This window comes from Ochotona princeps, chromosome 29, assembly GCF_030435755.1.
Source record: "Ochotona princeps isolate mOchPri1 chromosome 29, mOchPri1.hap1, whole genome shotgun sequence".
In the NCBI taxonomy this organism is placed as follows: Eukaryota; Metazoa; Chordata; class Mammalia; order Lagomorpha; family Ochotonidae; genus Ochotona; species Ochotona princeps.
The window spans coordinates 3017760-3035321 of record NC_080860.1 but is presented as its reverse complement, the minus strand read 5'-3'; the positions used below and the strand labels follow the sequence as shown (position 1 = coordinate 3035321).

The 17562-nt window shown below is 57.2% G+C and overlaps 1 protein-coding gene across 4 annotated transcripts; it reads left to right on the top strand.

Annotated features, from left to right (window-relative positions):
* The first annotated feature begins 1690 nt into the window (after nucleotides 1-1690).
* TCTN2 (tectonic family member 2) lies at nucleotides 1691-16037 on the top strand. Of its 4 annotated transcripts, XM_004595410.3 has the most exons (18): nucleotides 1691-1862; nucleotides 1959-2066; nucleotides 2144-2223; nucleotides 2536-2731; nucleotides 3664-3764; nucleotides 6687-6883; nucleotides 7140-7266; nucleotides 7701-7842; nucleotides 8299-8364; nucleotides 8957-9091; nucleotides 9266-9343; nucleotides 12117-12197; nucleotides 12516-12627; nucleotides 12979-13085; nucleotides 14211-14367; nucleotides 15402-15527; nucleotides 15630-15718; nucleotides 15858-16036. In XM_004595410.3, exons 1-18 carry the CDS (start codon nucleotides 1787-1789, stop codon nucleotides 15959-15961), a joined length of 2082 nt encoding a protein of 693 aa, XP_004595467.2. In that variant the 5' UTR covers nucleotides 1691-1786; the 3' UTR covers nucleotides 15962-16036. The 4 variants fall into 4 exon arrangements, with proteins under 4 accessions (XP_004595467.2, XP_058512791.1, XP_058512792.1 ...); XM_058656808.1 differs by lacking the exon at nucleotides 8299-8364 and having other exon boundaries at nucleotides 15858-16037; XM_058656809.1 differs by lacking the exon at nucleotides 8957-9091 and having other exon boundaries at nucleotides 15858-16037.
* The last annotated feature ends 1525 nt before the right edge of the window (nucleotides 16038-17562 follow it).

Sequence of the window (17562 nt, the reverse complement as noted above, 5' to 3'; positions counted from 1 at the left end):
TTAACAATTTCCCCTGTAGTTACTAAATGTCCTCTTAAGAGGTCCATCAGACATTAGGGAAGATTTAAGAAAAGTGGATGATTGGGTGTTTTGAAAATATGACAAAAACTCACTTGTAGAAAGTTTTTGAATGTATATGTTTAAATTTTCTTTGTATGCCGGCCTAGAAGCTGAGTCTTATTTAAGGAAAGTGGGTTTGGTAAAGTAATTTGAGACAAATTTTTGTATTCTAGATTTGCAGTCTTATTCACAAATACAAAGATCTTGGTGATTTTTTTTGCATTTATTAAGCTTGATAGTGTATCTTTGTTCATTTTAAAATTTATTTATTTTTGTTGGAAGGCAGATTTACAGAGAGGATAGACAAAGAGAAAGATCTTCCATCTGCTGGTTCACTTCCCAAGTGACTGTAACGGCTGGAGCCGAGCCGGTCTGAAGCCAGGAGCCAGGAGCCTCTTTGGGTTCTTCTAGGCAGGTGCAAGGTCCCAAGGCTTTGGGCCTTCCTCGACTGCTTTCCCAGACCACAGGCAGGAAGCTGGATGGGAAGTGGAGCAGCCGGGTCATGAACTGGTGCCCACACGGGAGAGGCAGAGACTGAGAGCTTCAATCCGCTGATTCACTTCCCAAAAGTGCAATGGCGGGAACTGGGCTGGGGCCTAGAGCCTGGGAGTTCATCCAGGTCTCCCACGTGGATGCAGGGGTGTGAGGACTTGGGCCATCCTCTGTTGCTTTCTCAGGAACATCAGCAGTGAGCTGGATGGGAAGTGGAGCAGCTGGGACTTGAACCAGTGTCCAAGTGTAGATTCCAGCATCACAGGCAGTGACCACAGCTCCCAGCCCTTCCTGTGTGTCCTGTTTGGGATCTTCTCCTGACGGCTGTGCCAAGCTTCTGCACCTGACCTCTCATGCCTTCATCACCCCGGGAAAAATGTCCCAGGCCGCTGCAGCTCTGGCCTGAGGAGACCCAGGGCGGGTGCCTGCCCCCTGAGCCCAGAGCCCTGCAGACCCGTGTGTGCATGGGCTCGTTTCTGTTGTGGAAACTACTAACTAAATGGAGTCTTCTTGACGTAAAATTGACTTTGTGAATGACATCCTAAAGATTAAGTGAGATTACAGATGTTGTCATCAGGCCATAAGGGTGCCAGTCCATGTCCCAGCTGCCCCACTTCCCATCCAGCTCCTTGACTGGGTCGGTGACTATCTGCGTTTGTTTGCCTTGGACACAGTTCCAGATACTTTAAAATGGCTCCTCGTTCCAGCAAACCGGTATTCCCACTTGTTGGATCAGAAGCTCCTGGCTTCGGGTTGGCTCAGTCCCACCTGTCGCGGCCATCTTCTGTCTCTTCTCTTGTAAATCTGCTGTTCAAGTAAAAATAAATACATATTTTTAGAAGTTATGTGTATCTTGGTATAAACCTTTTTCTTGAAATGTATGTACAATTTATGAGACGCACTTTCTGCTACCGGTCACTTCCGGTAGCCCTCGCACGACCCTGCAGAGAGGAGAGAGAACCCCTCCTCCCTTGGTTGACAGGTGAGAAGGGAAACGGAGCAGGCCCGCTTGCCACACCTCCAGGGCTGGCTGGGCGACCTTCTTCCCGAGAGGCCTTAGTGGGCGGTCTGTGCCTCCCGCTGGTCCAATCAGAGCACGCCGCTCCTCAGCCGGCCTTCGATTGGTGGTTGCCATAGCTCCTGGCGTTCGCTTGACAAGATGGCGGCAGCCTGCGGGCCGTGATGTCTCCCCTGGTTGCAGGGCCCGGTTTGATTGGATCGCAAGGCCCAGGTCATGGGCTTGCCGCCCGCTCTCCTCCTGGGGCTCCTCGTTCTTCAGGGCGCACTGAGGCCGTTGCACGGGGACGTGGGTGTGTCCGGCGGGGCGAAGGCCGAGGAGCCGGGGCTGGGGACCCGGGAGCCTAGGCGCCTTGGGCTGGTGACCCTGTCCTTTCCTTCTCGCCCAGTTTTCATCCCGTCTTTCATCCGAATGTCCAGCCTCGCGGTCAGCGCGTCCCTGGTCGGAGGCCCCGAGGATGTGGCGGTGACCCTGGCTGTGTTGCAAGCCGACGCAGGTAAAGTCTTCGCGAGGTGGGGCGGTGGGGAATGTGGGAGAGCCGGGGACAGCCGGAGGACGCCCTCTGTCCCCTAGGATGGCTGCCCCGTCCGGCCTGCGGAGTGCCGCTCAGCAATGAGACGCAGGACTGGAGTCTGACGACCGTCCCGGGTGTGGTAAGGCCACTCTGCAGCAGCTGCTAGACACCCCTCCAGGCTAGCGACCCTGGGAAGCCCGTGAGGGGCCCTTCCTGAGGACAGGATCCAGCTTCCTCCTGGTGCTCTCAACAAGCTGCAGACCCACCGGCTGGGCTCAGCCCAGCCCAGCTGGGAGCCAGATCACCCAGGTCAAGTTCAGTCATCTCTGACAACCCGTGTCTGACTCAGCAGTGGGAATCAGGAGCTTTCAGAGCAGGTGTCCAGGGCTTGGGGCTCCTTCTCTGGGCGTCCATCCCTGACTCCACTAGCCCTTCTGTGTATCCTTTTCAGCACGCGGTAGAGGTGACGGTCCGCTGGAGGGCGGACTGGCCACCGTGTCCGCCCAATGAGACTATGCCCTTCTTGGCGTCCCCCTGCATTGTCCAGACCCTCTTGGTCTCCGCATCTCACAATGTGTCCTGCCTGGCACACCTGCTCATCCAAGTGGAGATTTATGCCAACTCTTCTGAGACCTGGAACGCCTCAGGCAAGTGATGCCCTGGGCCCAGGAGCTGGCCTGCTGCCTGTCCCTCACTGGGCAGCAGTGCCCTAGTTCTAGGAGCCGGCCTGCTGCCTGTCCCTCATGGGGCAGCAGTGTTCTGGTTCTGGGAGCCGGCCTGCTGCCTGTCTCTCATGGGGCGATGGCACCGTGGGCCCCAGGGGCCGGCCTACTGCCTGTCCCTCATTTTCTTGCTGCCAAGTGTGTTTTCTTACATAAAAAGCTTTCCTGTCAGCTGTTGAGGTTTATTTTTATTCTTTTTTAAGATTTATTTATTTTTGTTTGCAATGGTAGATTTAGGGAGAGAAGGAGAGACAGAGAAAGATCTTTCATTGGCTGGTTCACTCTCCAGTGGCTGCAATGGCCAGAGCTGAGCTGATCTGAAGCCAGGAGCCTCCCCTGGGTCTCCCAAGCGGGTGCAGGGTCCCAAGGCTCTGGGCCATCCTCCACTGCTTTCCCAGGCCACAGGCAGGGAGCTGGATGGGAAGTGGAGCAGTCGGGACATGAACTGGTGCCCTTCTGGGATGCTGGTGCTTGCAGGTGGAAGATTAGTGGTTGAACCAACATGTTGGTCTCACAGCTTCAGTTTTATCAGCTAAAAAAAAGCAATGAGTTGGAGCAAAGAAATGTTTAATATGATCAGACTGTGTTATGAAAAGGGATGTTTCATTCGGCAGTGCATTTACCTGAACTTATAACTTTTACTCAACTGATGTTGTGCAAGGTGTACTGGACTTGTTGGGCTCATGCTAACTGGCGTGTGCTCTTGGGTTTGGATTGCTGTTGGAGCCCTGGGTCTGGGGCAGTGCAGCCTCAGCTGTACTGCATGTGCAGGACACGTCTTCCTGTCCCGTGTCGAGGCCCTGAGGACGCTTTGTGAGCATTGCTGGGCTGACCTGTTCCATGTGTGTCCTTCACAGAGAACGTGACTGTCATTCCCAACCAGGCGTACCAGCCCCTGGGTCCTTGTCCTTGTAACCTGATGGCCGGGGCCTGTGATGTCCGCTGCTGCTGTGACCCGGTAGGTTCCTCGCCAAGGCGCACAGTGCCCACTCACGGCAGTGGCTGTGTAGCAGAGGGTCTCCCAGTTCGCGTTGTATTTTGAGCTGCAGTTTGCTTCCCGATGGAATGACCGTGTGCTTTCTTATTTGGTGGTGTTAGTCTCATTTACAGAAGGAAAAAAAAAAGCAACCGAATTTCTTTGGGCAAAGCCATGATTGTGGAGCTGATGCCCGAGAAGGGGATATGAGTGTTTAGTTTAGAAGACTTTAAGAAATCAGACAGCAGAAGGAGCGAGGCTGCTTTGGTGGGTTTTTAGAATGGTGCAGCCATCCCCACTGTCTAATTGTATAATACCTCCGCCACCCCTGAAGAACTCAGGTCCATTTCCAGCCCCACCCAGGCCCGCCTGTTGGTACCTGCTGTCTCCACCTCCCATTGGTGCACTCCCACAGTGCCTATGTTTCCATGTCTGGTTCTGTTCCCATGGCATCCTGTCTCCGAGTCCCATCTGCGAGTGTCCGTGCCTCCTCCCTCTTCCGAGCCTGATTGTTCTCCACCCTGCCGCTGGGGCACTGGCTCTAACTAGCGTCATGTGTGGCCATTGCGAGTGGTGCTGCCGGGAGCTCGGTGGACAGTGCTGGTGTGGATGTCTGCTTCTGCTTCTCTGGGGTGTAGATCCAGGGAGGAAACCACCGGGTCCCCTGGTGACTATGCATTTATTTTATTGTTTGAAAGGTGGATTTTTACACAGAGGGAGAGCTAAAGAGAAAGATCTTCCACCCACTGGTTCACTCCCCAAATGTCTGCAATGGCCGAGCTGAGCTGATCCAAAGCCAGGAGCCAGGAGCTTCCTCCAGGTCTCCCACACAGGTCTAAGGGTCCCAAGGCTTTGGGCTGTCCTCTACTGCTTTCCCAGGCTGCAAAGAGGGAGCTGGATGAGAGCTGGAGCAGTAGGGACATGAACTGACACCCATGTGGGATCCTGGAAAGTAAAAGGCGAGGATTTAGCCTCTGAGCCATCACGCCAGGCTGTTTATGTTTGATTTTACCTCCTTTTGTGATAAGGGCATTTAACCCCAAATCAGACCTGTCTCCTTAGCAGTTTTTTCTGTGTGCTGCCCTGGTTGGTCTCACAGAATAGAGGTGGAGGCTGCAGGGTCTGGTCACTCACGGTGAGCCCCATGGCTGGCCCACCTGCAGGCTTCCAGGCGCCTTTAAATGGGCAGTGCAGCCAGGTAGATTGGGCTGGTCTTGATTGACTCCCAGCTTCTGATGTTTTTATGGTACTGCATGCCACAGCGCCAACCCCTGGCAGCATGTGGCATTGCGGCTAGTGACACCATCAGGGAACTGCACACATTAATGTTGGTGCTCATTCTCGTTCAGCAGCATCATGGGCAGGTGGCGGTTAGCGTTTGGCTGAGTGGTTGAACTATCTCCATTCTGCCTCAGATTGCCTGCCTTCTGCTTCCAGCTTCCTCCTCATGCTGGGGAGGCAGCAGTGATGGCTGGTACAGTTGAGTCCTATTGCTTGTGTGGGAAACGGACTGAGGTTCCAACCCCTGATTTCAGCCCTGGCCCAGCCCTGGCCCTGTCCTGGCCCTGCCCCGGCTCAGCCCTGGCCCTGCCCCTGCCCTGCCCTGTCCTGCCCTGGCCCAGCCCTGCCCTGGCCCAGCCCTGCCCTGGCTCAGCCCTGGCCCAGCCCAGCCCTGCCCTGGCCCTGCCGGGCCCTGCCCCAGCCCTGTCCCGGCCCAGCCCTGTCCTGGCCCAGCCCTGACCCAGCCCAGCTCTGGCCCAGCCCTGTCCTGGCTCAGCCCTGGCCCAGCCCTGCCCTGGCCCAGCCCTGTCCTGGCTCAGCCCTGGCCCAGCCCTGTCCTGGCCCAGCCCTGTCCTGGCCCAGCCCTGGCCCAACCCTGTCCTGGCCCAGCCCTGTCCTGGCTCAGCCCTGCCCCAGCCCTGCCCCGGCCCAGCCCTGTCCTGGCTCAGCCCTGACCCAGCCCAGCTCTGGCCCAGCCCTGTCCTGGCTCAGCCCTGGCCCTGCCCTGGCTCTCACAGACATTTGGGGGAGCCAGCCAGGAGATGGGAACGCTGCATCTCTGAAACAAACTGGAACATCACTTAGGGGCTGGGGTTGCAGTGCCGCAGGTTAAGCCACTGCCTATGATGCCGGTATCCCATATAAGAGCACCTGTTCAAGTCCTGGCTGTTCCACTTGCCATGCAGTTCCCTGCTAATGCACCTGAGAAAACAGCAGAGTGCAAGTGCCCGGGGCCCTGCATCCCTGTGGAAGAGCTGCTTGGATCTCCGGGCCCCTGGCTTCAGGCCGGGCCAGCCTGGTCTTTGAGGCCATCTGGGGGAGTGAACTTGTGGATAGAAGATCTCCCTCTCCTCTCTATCATTCTGCCTTTTAAATTAACAATAATCTGATAAAGAAAAGAGAAAATGTAACTCCCTGATCCCCAATTCCCCTCCCAATTAAAAACTCAGCCAATAGATCACTTTTCTGTCTTGATTAGTGAGGACTTGAGGATGCATTTTAAGATGTAGGTCTTGTCATCCTTTGAAACTGGGCAGAGGACAGATGAATGTGGGGTGCAGGGGATATGCCACGCTGACCCTGGAGTCAGAGCTCTCTGCCTTGACCGCAGTGTCCTTCAGCTCCTGTGGACCTAGGCCAGCAGTGACAGCCACGCGGGGACATGCCCTCTCTTGTGGGTTCCCCTGGGGTCTGCTCTGTCCTATCTTGGTTTCTCCCGTTACTTTTGGGGGGACCTCTGAAGTTCCTCATGAGCTGGGGTTCCCACTGTCGCAGAGGTAGTGCATGTGGGGCCCCTCTGCAGCTGACCTGCAGGTTGCGGATCTCAGAGTGTGCTCTGTAGGGCTTGCGGGGGTCCCCGGGAAGTGCAGGGCCCCTCATGGCCACTCCATGGTGGCTCCCCAGGAATGCTCCTCGGAGGTCAGGGAGCTGTTCGAGCGGTCCTGCTTTGGCGGCGTCTTTGGCGGCCATGTCAGCCCTCCATGGGATCAGCTCTGCTCTGCCGGGCCGGAGCCGCAAGCCCCAGACTGGTTTCCCCTGCTGTGTGTGCAATCATCCCTGGCCAACTCGCCCTTCCTCGGCTACTTCTATCACGGTTCCGTGTGAGTACCCGGGCAGTGGGTAGCTGGCTCAGCGCCTCCCAGGTAGGGAGAATTGAACCTCACTGAATGTGCATGGATTGATGGCCCAGAATCCTCTAGGGTGAGGAGGGCTCCTGAGGCCTGTGGCTTCCTGTGTGGTCGACGTGTTAAGACGGTCTGGGGTTTCCATATTTTGAGACATAAAGAGCTTGAAAGAGCACTGTGTTCCGGCAGATGGAAGAGTGTGTCAGCCAAAGTCCTCCTTGCTGTCTTGCAGCTCGCCAGGCTCGTCCTCTGTCTTGGAGGCACAGGTGGACACAGATCCGAAGGACTCTTCCCACTTCGGTTACAAGCAAGGCGATCCCATCATGACCCTGGAGAAGGCCTACTTCACTGTGCCACAGGTGATCATTTCTATTGCAGTTCACTTACTAGAAAGAGCCAGAGACAGAGAGAAAAATGTATCCCCTGGCTCCCGCCGCGGGAGCTCACAGTGGCCAGGGCTGCCAAGCCAGCAGTTCTGTCCTTGTCTCCTGTCTGGGTGGTGGGGACTCAACCCCTAGAGCCATCATCTACTGCCCTTCCACTGCCGGAAGCCTGGAAGAAAGACGGGGGGGCTGTGTCCCTGGGTACCCAGTGGGGGAGCCAGTGTCTAGTCCGCTTGGTCAGAGTCCTGACCCGTGGCTCCCACAGCTTGGTGAACAAATGAACTGTTCTACCGGAGCTGGTCAGTGTGTCGACCAGGGAGGCATCGTTGCCAAGCCAGGTTGGGGGCAGGAGGCAGCAGGGCAGTGGCAGGCCCGCTTGGCCTTCACTCTGGGGCATCCCCTGCCCTCAGGTGTCCCTGGCCGGGCAGTGCCTGCAGCATGCCCCGGTGGCATTCCTTCAGAACTTCGATGCCCAGTGTGTCACTCCTCTGGAAGCATATCAGGAGCGAGATGCTGTTATCAGTGCGAAGATCAGGAATGGGACCCTTGGAGGTATGTTCCGTCCGTGGGATCAGCTCTGCTCCTCTGGGACTGGTCTCCCCTGCCTCGCACGGAGTCCTCCCAGCCAATGTGTCCTTCCTTGGTTGCTTGTGTCATGGTTCTGTGGGTGCTGGCTTCATCTGCGTTGGACACATAGGAGTGGGACAGCCATGCCAAGTGCCACTATGACTTCTTGAGGGACTGGCAAAATATTTGCCAGTGGCCCCTTCCCCATACCCTTTGCGCTGTGCCGTGCGGTGGCTCTGAGAGGAGGGAGACTTGCCAGATCGTTGTCTGTGGCTTTTGGGGTTCCCTCAGCTCCGAGGAGGTGCCAGGAGTGGCAATGTTCCTGTTTAATGGTGTTGGTGCTGGGAGGTGGTTTGCACGACTGACAGGTTTGTCTGGTCAGTGTCCCTTTGGTCCCTGGGCTGTGTGGGCCCAAGAGAGTTCCCGTCTGCGTCCTTTCAGGCATAGTCACACCGAAAGTGACCTACAGGGAGGCCACTGGCCGCAGCGGATTCATCGCCTCCGCAGGTACTTGCATGTTAGGCTTCACGTCATTTCTGCAGGGGTGGGTCGAACAGGTGTGGCACTGAGTCAGTGACGCTGTAGAACAGAGGCGCTCCGGCAGTTGGAAGTCCCAGCCAGCACCCAGCACCTCCTCGTCCCTCCATCCTGCAGGCCTGTGTGAGTTTCCGTGAGCTGCAGGCAGCTCCTTCCCAGGCCTCGGATGAGACCGAGCCCAGGCTGCGTGCTCCTGGCCCCCATGGTCGGATCACTGAGGGCTCTCGGCCTTTCAAATGACAGATCCTGTGCGTACTTGTTTTCAGGCAGTTTACTCCTCATGCCATCAAGTGTCAGGCGCGTGGGGGACAGAGAGCTGGCCCTGCTGGGGGGCGGTGCCGAAGACGTCTCCCTGAGCGCGTGCTGTGTGTCAAGCTCTGAACCCGGAGCTGGGATACGAAGGGCAGGGACAGACATCACAGAGGAGCCGGGGCAGGAACAGGCGGGCCGGCTGCTGTGTGACTTGCTGCGCTGGGGAGCTGGTGTGAGGCAGGCAGGGGCCGCTCAGGGTGTGGGCAGGGAGGACCAGCCCGTGCTCACGTCTGTCCCCTGGAAACTGCAGAGACCCCTGTAAGGAACGGGTCAGCCCCCAGGAACGTGACCCTGGAGGAGCACTACCTCTTCAGGTGGGACAACAACACCATCCGTGAGATAACAGTCCAAGTTCTCAGGGCGGAAGTCGACGCCCGCTGGACAGGTGAGGCTGGGGAGTGCTTCCTTCCTGTCTGTGTAAGTCTCCTTATTGTACACTAGGATCTGCCCCTCAGGCCTGCTCGCCATTCAGTCCAAGAGGCAGTTGTGTGGTGGAGGCCGTGGTGCCATGGGCTGGGGCGGAGCCATCACACTGCCCCTTTCATTGCTCTGTGTCCAGGGAGCCTGACCCAGAGATTCACCGTGCGGTTCTTAAGTGACAACAGCGGTGACGAGAAGGAATCCTCGGGAAACCCAGGTAGGGCACGTGTGTGCGCTGCGGTCCCGCAGGCCAGGCTGCGCTCACGCTCAGCGTGCGGCTTCCGGCTTGGCGACTCAGCCCTCCTGTCTTGTCTGTTTCTTTCAGAAGGTGGTTAACACAGCTGTCCTCCTCTTTAGCTGCGGGCCTTGTGGAAAAGCCAATGTGTTTCAAGTGTGGGTGGAAGCTGCTTTTTATTTTATTTTATTGCTAATTTACTTTTCAAAGTTGTTCACATGGTTGAGAAGGAAGCACGGCAGTGTAGGCCACTAACTAGGGTGGGGGCGTCATTGAGGTGTGAAGGAAGGTGGGTGGGATAAAGGTTTGCAGGATTTTTCTTTTTCTCCAATATCTGTGGTGGAGGTGGGCGGGGAGGAGAAGGGGGCGGGCTTTCCTTGCTGCCAGCCTGGGATGGGGGCCGGCCACTTGATGTCATCTTCGAGACCCTGGTGTGAGCAACACGTTCGGAGGGTGTCACTTGAGTGGTTTTGGTGGTTCATTGCTTCAGGGTTGAGATCCTTCCAAGGCCTGCTGGTTGACCAAGTCCAGCATAGTGTATGTGCAGCCACAGACACTTGCTACAAAACTTGTCCAGGATTGCAATCCAAACTGTTCTGCTTTCCATCCGCTGACGAGGCACTCGGCGTCCTCCGCTGGCCTAGATGAGCTGGCTGGCCTGTCCTCCGTGTGGATCTGGACATGCTGTCCACTGCACAGGCCTCAGCCACTGAGGAGGCCAGGTCCTGACATGTGCACTCCAAGGTTAGCACACGGATTTTATGATCTTCCTGTGACCAGGGTTGGTTTCCTGTAAGTTAACGTGAGCTATGGGGCAGGGGTGGAACTGAATAGATAGCCTGCATATACCAGTAAGTGTGTTGGCTGGTGCAGGTGACAAATGGAACCTGACCCTGCCTTGGCTGATGCACACATGAGTCGGGTCTGAGGTCCCCCCAGGCAAACTTCTTGGGGGACTCCTCAACTAGACCACTGGACTCAGACCCTGGCCACAGGGGAAGTCACGGGAGTGTTGTCTGACCTTGGAGTGCATGTGTCAGGGCTGGGCCTCCTTAGTTGCTGACGCCTGTGCAGTGGACAGCATGCCCAGATGCACACTGGGCATATGACAGCCAGCTCACCTAGGCCAGCAGAGGATCGAAAGCAGAACAGTTTGGACAACTGTACTGGCCAAGCTTTGTGGCAAGTGTCTGGGTTTTCAACTAGCAGGCCTTGGAAAAATTGTCTCAACCTTGGCGCACTGAAACCAACAACTTCTCAGAACCTTCAACCCCCTCAGAACACTCTCACCACGTTGGTGTTTCTCAGTGTTATCAGAAGATGGTCACCCATCTGTGGCTGCTGATATAGTTTAACAGCAAGAGTGCACCCCTCTTTCCCTCTTGGCCTGTGGTCACAGGAGAAAAAAAATCCCTGAAACGTTGGTCCCACTCACGTCCCTTTGTGCCCGACCCTCCCGACCCTGGTCAGGAGCCCACGTGGGTGCATCCCTCCCAACTGTGTAGGCAGTATTGAAAACAGAATACAAGATTAGAAAAGAAAGTTAGGGCAGATGTGTGGCCTGCTAGTTGAGACACGTGCCCGCATCCCCTATCACTGTGTGAGTTGGAGACCCAGCCCTGTTCCCGACTCCAGCTTATCGTTGATGGTCTCCTGGGAGGCAGGGGGTGGCTGCGCAGGTGGCTGGCCCTGTCCCCGACTCCAGCTTACCGTTGATGGTCCCCTGGGAGGCAGCAGGCAGGAGGTGGCTGCGCAGGTGGCCGCGCAGGTGGCCGCGCAGGTGGCTGGGCTCCTGCCACCCTGCAGGAGACCTGGCTTGCTGTCCTGGCTCCTGCCTTTGGCTGTCCTGGGTATTTAGTGAATGAGCCCCGTCTAGCTTTGTCTCTCAAATAAATTAAATTAACAAATAAATTAAAAACAAATATTTATTTCTTTTCATTGGAAAGTCAGATATACAAAGAGGAGAGAGAGACAGGAAGGTCTTTTGTCCGATGGTCACTCCCCAAGTGACCACAACGGCCAGAGCTGAGATGATCTGAAGTTAGGAGCCAGGAGCTTCTTCCAGGTCTCCCATGCGGGTGCAGCATTCCAAGGCTTTGGGCTGTCTTCAACTGCTTTCCCAGGCCCCAAGCATGGAGCTGGATGGGAAGCGGGGCCACTGGGATTAGAACCAGTGCTCCTATGAGATCCCGGTGAGGTTCAAGGCAAGGACTTTAGCTGCTGAGCTACTGTGCCGGGCCCAACAAATAAAAATTTAAAAAGGAGTATATGCAAAGAACGGAAATTTGTAAAAAAAAAAAAAGATAGATTGACTGAGTCAGAACCAAGCGGGTGGATGAGTGGTCTGTATGTGTGGACTCTGTCTCTGTTGGGGGAGGCCTCTGGAAGAGGGGCCCTGCCTTCAAGGAGTTGGCTGTGTCCCTTGGAAAGACACTGTGACGAGGCGTCAACAGAGGTGGCGTGACCCCGCGTGCCACAGCAGCAGCCCCAGGAAGCAGTCTGGACAAACTGTGACAGACATCTTAGTGGTGAAGTGTGTTGTGGTGTCTGCAAGTCATTTTTCAAAGTTACTATGAAATATGTGTAGTAGCCAGCCATCTCCTGCTGCCTTCCCAGGCACATTAGCAAGAAGCCGGCCGAGCAGCCAAGCGGCCGAGCAGCCGGGACTCAAACCTGCACCCCGCCGTGGGAGGCCGGCTCGCGAAGGCTTCAGTTAGGAAGAGAGCTGTTCATTCTCATTGTTGTGTCTGTCTAGGTTACCAACTTGGCAAGCCTGTCCGAGCTCTCAGCACCAACAGACCAAATCAGGTGACAAGCTTATACGTCTGGCAGGCAGGTAAGTGGCTTGGTTATTCTGGCTAGCCCCCTTGGTAAGCTGGAATTAGGAGTCTTACTGTATTCCAGATCAAGCCTGCAATGTCCTTCCGGCCTAGCAGGCTTGGGCACAGGGCAGTCGCCTTTGGCTGTGAGGAATGCTGGGGGAGAGTGCATGGAGCGCGCGGTCACCATTGTAGCCTGCAGCCTCATGCCCGCGGTGCTCTCGGGGGCACCGGAGTAGCACCACTCTCTGTGTGGTGCTCTCCCTGTTGGCAGACACTGGCAAGAATCCAACACCAGGCGAGAGCGAGAGGATGACAGTCCGCCTCTGTTGCAGCCGGCAGGGGGCTGTGCTCCTCAGCAGCTCGCAGGCCCGTTGTCTTTGGGGAAGACGTGTCCTCTGGGTGCCTGCTGGACGTCAGGATTGATGAGAACTGCACCAGACTGCGGTAAATCCCCGCACCCCAGATGACTGCCTGCAGCTAACTCTCTGCACACATGCATCAGAGCTTTGGAATGCAGGGTGGGCGTTTGGCATAGTGGTTATGGCACTGTTCAGGAGTGCCTGGGGTCAGGTGCCAGCTGTCACTTAAAAGTCTCCTTTTTGTATTTGTGAAACAGAGGGGGGCAGTAATACTGGAAAGGAGCATGCCCAGTTCCCTTCCTCAGCCTTCACTGAATTCTAGGACCCACATCTCCTACCTAGTGTTGGGTTCCTCTCAAGTCCAGCTGGACACTGGCAAGGACGGCTGGTCCAGAGCTGCTCCCAGGGGGCTGTGAAGCACCTTCCTCTCTTGCAGGGAGAATGTTGCTGAAAGGCTCAGCTCACTAATACAAGCAACTCATGTGGCGATGAGAGGCAACTCCGACTCCAGCGACCTTGGCGATGGCTGGCTCGAGGTCATACGTAAGTCAGAGCTGCGCGTGCGTCCTCGTGTGCCGTGATCGCCCCAAGGTCCTCCTGCAGTCCTCACATCAGAGCCCAACCTGGCAGGTCACCTTTCTGCTGTGGTTACACTGGGCACATGGTCCAATGGCCAACTGCCTGGGAATCCACACAGGAAGCCATGTGGACACCTGCCTGGGAATTCACATGGGGCCACGGGGCCACCTGCCTGTGAATTCACACAGGGCCACCTGCTGTACTGTCCCCCTCCCTCATGATGGGGTCCCCCAGCACCTGGGGTGGCCAGGAAGCATAGAACACGTCTGACTGGGAGGGCTCCCGGGCGGCCATATGCTGACCTGGACCCTGCTCAGGGCATGAGACACGGCGGTCTACTCTCAGTAGGGGCCAGAACCCAGAGCTTAGGCCGCGTGCTGACCCCTGGGGGTGCAGGGAATCCATGAAAGCGCCTGAGGAGGAATAAGCATGGGACCCACGTCTCCACCCGAGCGCAGGCGCCAGGCCTGAAGGCAGAGGTGGTTGGTCGTGCAGCCTCGGCTGTGGGAGGGTTCGCGCCAGGCTCACATCGGAGCCAGGGTGTGGCCTGGAGCCGGTTAGTAAACAGCAGATGCCAAATGCACAGGAAATAACGTGTCCTGGAGAGCATATTAGTGACCTTTCACCCCTGGCTGGCCCAGCTACCTTGGCCGGTGGCTACAGATGAATGAAGGTCAGCTTCCCATTCAACTCCTTTCTGCTCTGGTTCTTTTGCTCATATGGCAGCGTGTTCCGGTGTCACCCTGACAGCCTCAACCACTCTGGGTGTATCCTGCTGCTCTTAACTGCAGCTGTGCTTCTGTGGAAAGGCAGGTGGCAAGCCAGCGGAGTGCAGAATCCGAGCCATGCCGTCTGCTCTCGGGGTGGGCGTCAGGCCCCGGAAGGCCCCGGAAGGCCCTGGCCACCGACTGAGCCTTTAGGGCAGTGCTTTTCCACATGGCTGTGGGCGCCGGCCTCTGCCGAGGTGGCTAGCACCCCTCTGAGGTTGACACCTCGCTCGTGAGCTTCCTGCTGATGAGCCCTCTCTGGCTCTGGGGGGGCGGGTGTCCTGGCACCATAGGAAAAGAGTGTACTTTCCCACGCCTGCAGGTGTAGATGCCCCCGACGCAGGTGCTGATCCGCCTGCTGGCAGTGCCCACGGTCTGTGCCCGGATGTTCCTGCCCAGCTAAGCATCCGCATCCTGGTCGCACAGGCAGGCGCCGTGGAGGGGCACCCCCAGTGGCAGATCCTCGGTGTGGAGACGAGGTATGGTTCCACCTCAGGGCCGTGCGGCTTACTGCATACAGCTAGGCAGCGGTTAGCAGGATGGCTGGGGGGACTTGCCACAGCATTGGCGGAGCCAGGTGTCAGGCTGCAAAGATGGTGGTGGGGGTAGGGTCCCTGGGTGCTGCTGGCCTGCTGACTGGAGAATCCTGGCCAGAGCCTGGAGATGGGGGCCACAGTCACACCAGCACAACTTGGGGACTCTGAGCTCCGTGTGGCTTTGAGCAGTTACTTCTCCCTGAGCCGCCATTTGCTCATCTGTAAAATAGGACTAGGTCCTGCAGGAGTCAGGCCTCTTGCCAGTTCTAAGTGACAGGCAAGCCCATGCACACTGACCCGGGCCCACAGGGAGGTTCTGGGTCGTAGTGTGGGAAGGTACACTCACAGGCGTGGCACCTGCGTGGTCTGGGCCTGCTTCTCATCACCTCTCAGCTGCTCTGTCCTCTTGGTGTGGATTCCTTCTCAAGAGATGGCAAGGGTGAACAGTAGCAGTTCTGGGTGTCGCCTGCTGGAACCTCTCCCAGCATCTTCTGCACGAGCTGTTCGGGTTTGGTTTTTACTGGTGCGGTTGGGTCACGCGGTCAGCCCTTCCTGAACCAGTTGCTGTGGCCTGGTGCTCAACAGTGCTGACTAGCTGGCCTCAGGTGACCCTCTCCGCCTCGGCTTCAGCCTGGTCCCTTCTGGTGAGCTGAGCTGAGAGTGGACAAGGGCGGTTCCCATGGAAACAGTTTCCAGAAGGAAAGAGGATTACCACACAAGTGGGCAACGATGCCCGGGGTCAGCCCGAGCACACCCCCTGGTGCTGTTGGGGGCTCGGTAGGGGAGGGGCATAGAGCACTTCAGCCTGTGCCTGGGACACAGAAGGCCCCACGGGGTCTTTAGGAGGCCACAAGGCAGCTGGCCGGGCACTTCAAGACTGTCTGGTACCCAGGTAAACTTTGAGTCCCACATTACCCTAGCACATGGCAGACCAGGAGTGAGGGGTGCTGGGTAGTCGGCGTCATCCTTTCCTCTAGGTTCTCCACGGTGAGCTGGCAGTATCCATGCGGCCTCACCTGCGAAGACAAGGCCGCCCTCCTGCCCGTCACTGCCTCGGTCCGATTCATCACAGTCCCTGCACAGCTGCCCCGCCCGCTGACCAGGTAACCCAACACCTGGAGCCAGGAAATGACACATTCAGAGAGATAGCTTGTTCTCTTCCCCACACCCAAAGTTGTGGTGCAAACTGTCAAAACATTTTGTAGATTCCAGATCAACTTTACCGAGTATGACTGCAACAGAAATGAGGTGTGCTGGCCGCATCTTCTCTATCCACTGACCCGGTATTACCAAGGTAGGGCAGTGAGGGCCTGGATGGAGGCGGTGGGTGGGTGGCGTGCCGTGACCTCAGCCCCCACACAGTCCAGCTGCCTCTTCCCGGCTGAGACCAGCGTGAGGGACTCACTTGGGCCCCCGGACCCGCTGTCTTCCAGGGGAGCCTTATTCCCAGTGTGTCGCCAAGGGCTTGCTGCTGGCCTGGCTCCTGCTGCTGGCCGTGATGCTGAGTAACCCCTGCTCCCGGATCCGCCAAGGCTGACTTCCTAAGGGATGTTCCCCACCCCCCCATGTCTCTGCAAACTTTAATAAACAAAACATGGTATTTTTGTATAAAGTTTCCAGGTGTCCCATGACTCTGACCCAGGTGCTGTGGGCACTGCAGATGGAGCCTCCTGGGCCACAGTGCACTAGGACCCACTGCACCACTAACACTGTGCTGACCACTGCTCTTGCCCCACAGCTGGGCTCTGCGCCGAGCTCACCCCGCAGCCAGGCCCAGTGCCAACCACTGCATTCACCCCGCAGCTGGGCTGTGTGCCAAATTCATCCCACAACTGAGTTCACCCCACAGCCGGACTGGCATCGAGCTCACCCTGCAGCCAGGCTCAGCGCCGACCACTGCACTCAACCCACAGCCTGGCTGAGCGCCAGGTCACCCCGCAGCCGGGCTGTGCCGTCCACTGTGTTTACCCTGTAGCCGGGCTCAGCGCCAGGCGCACACTATAGCCAGGCTTTTTAAAGATTATTTATTTTTATTGGAGATTTATAGAGAGAAGGACAGTCAGAATCTTCTATATGCTGGTTCATCCTCAAATGGCCACAACAGCCAGGGTTGGGCCAGACCAAAGCCAGGAGCCAGGACCCTCCTCCAGGTCTCCCACCGGGTGCAGGGTCCCAAGGCTTTGGGCCGTCCTCGACTGCTTTCCCAGGCCACAGGCAGGGAGCTGGTTGGGAAGTGGAGCTGCTGGGACATGAACCGGCACCCAGGTGGACGCTTAACTTACTGTGCCACAAGATGGCCCCAGAGCCCATTTTGAAAGGAAGCTGGCCTTCCACCCACCAGTAGTTAAGATGTCCACTGCCCTTTGGGCTTCCTTCCTGTAAGTGGGCACCCACATGGACAGTTCTGAGCTCCAGAATGTGGCATAAAGCCTGAAACATGCATCTCATCCACGCTCACAGGACCAATGTAAGAGAAAGGTGGGGACAAGGGTCGGGGGGGACACACCAAAATCCACGTGTCCCAGTAACCTGAGTGAAGGCTCAGAATCACGTAACCACATGAGGTAAGGTTCAGCTTGAGATGTTTCCGGCGCCAGGCGAGGTTGGGCACAGAGGGCGGGCGCGGTGCGGGGTGGGCGGTTTGGGGGTGTGTCTCGGGGTGGGGTGGGGTGTTTATATGGAGGCCAAAACAAAGAAGCGGGCGTGGGGTCTGGCGGGCGTTGTGGAGCGCTGATAGGTCCTTTCCGGCCTCTGCGAGTCCACAGGTCACCAGCAGGCCAGGCAGGGGATTTCTGGGTGTTGTAGTCCCTTGGCTCGGCCGCGTCAGCCGCCAGCCCCTCAGCCGCCTTCTCCTTCCGGGCCTCCCCTCGCACCCACCCCGACGGGGCCTTTCATCCTGGCCTTTATTGAAGGGCCGTGCGAGGTGGAGACTCCGGGCGGCTCCGCTGGCGGGGTGCGGGGACGAGTGTCTCCTTTCCCTATCAGAAGTAGCAACTTGGCCGTCACCTGTCACTCTCGGTCGCGAGCCGTCCTAGCAGGAGGATTTTCCATTTGGAAAGCGGTCCTGTCTCTTCGCTTCTCGGTTGGAAGCCCGTGCGCCCGTGCAGGGTCCGCGCCGCTCGGCTTCCTGCAGCCGCA

Coding starts and splice junctions, on each gene's coding strand:
- TCTN2 (XM_004595410.3), top strand. CDS start 1,787: ATGGGCTTGCCGCCCGCTCTCCTCCTGGGGCTCCTCGTTCTTCAGGGC. Junction 2,732..3,663: donor TGAGACCTGGAACGCCTCAG/GCAAGTGATGCC, acceptor TGTCCTTCACAG/AGAACGTGACTGTCATTCCC. Junction 14,368..15,401: donor ATCCTCGGTGTGGAGACGAG/GTATGGTTCCAC, acceptor CCTTTCCTCTAG/GTTCTCCACGGTGAGCTGGC.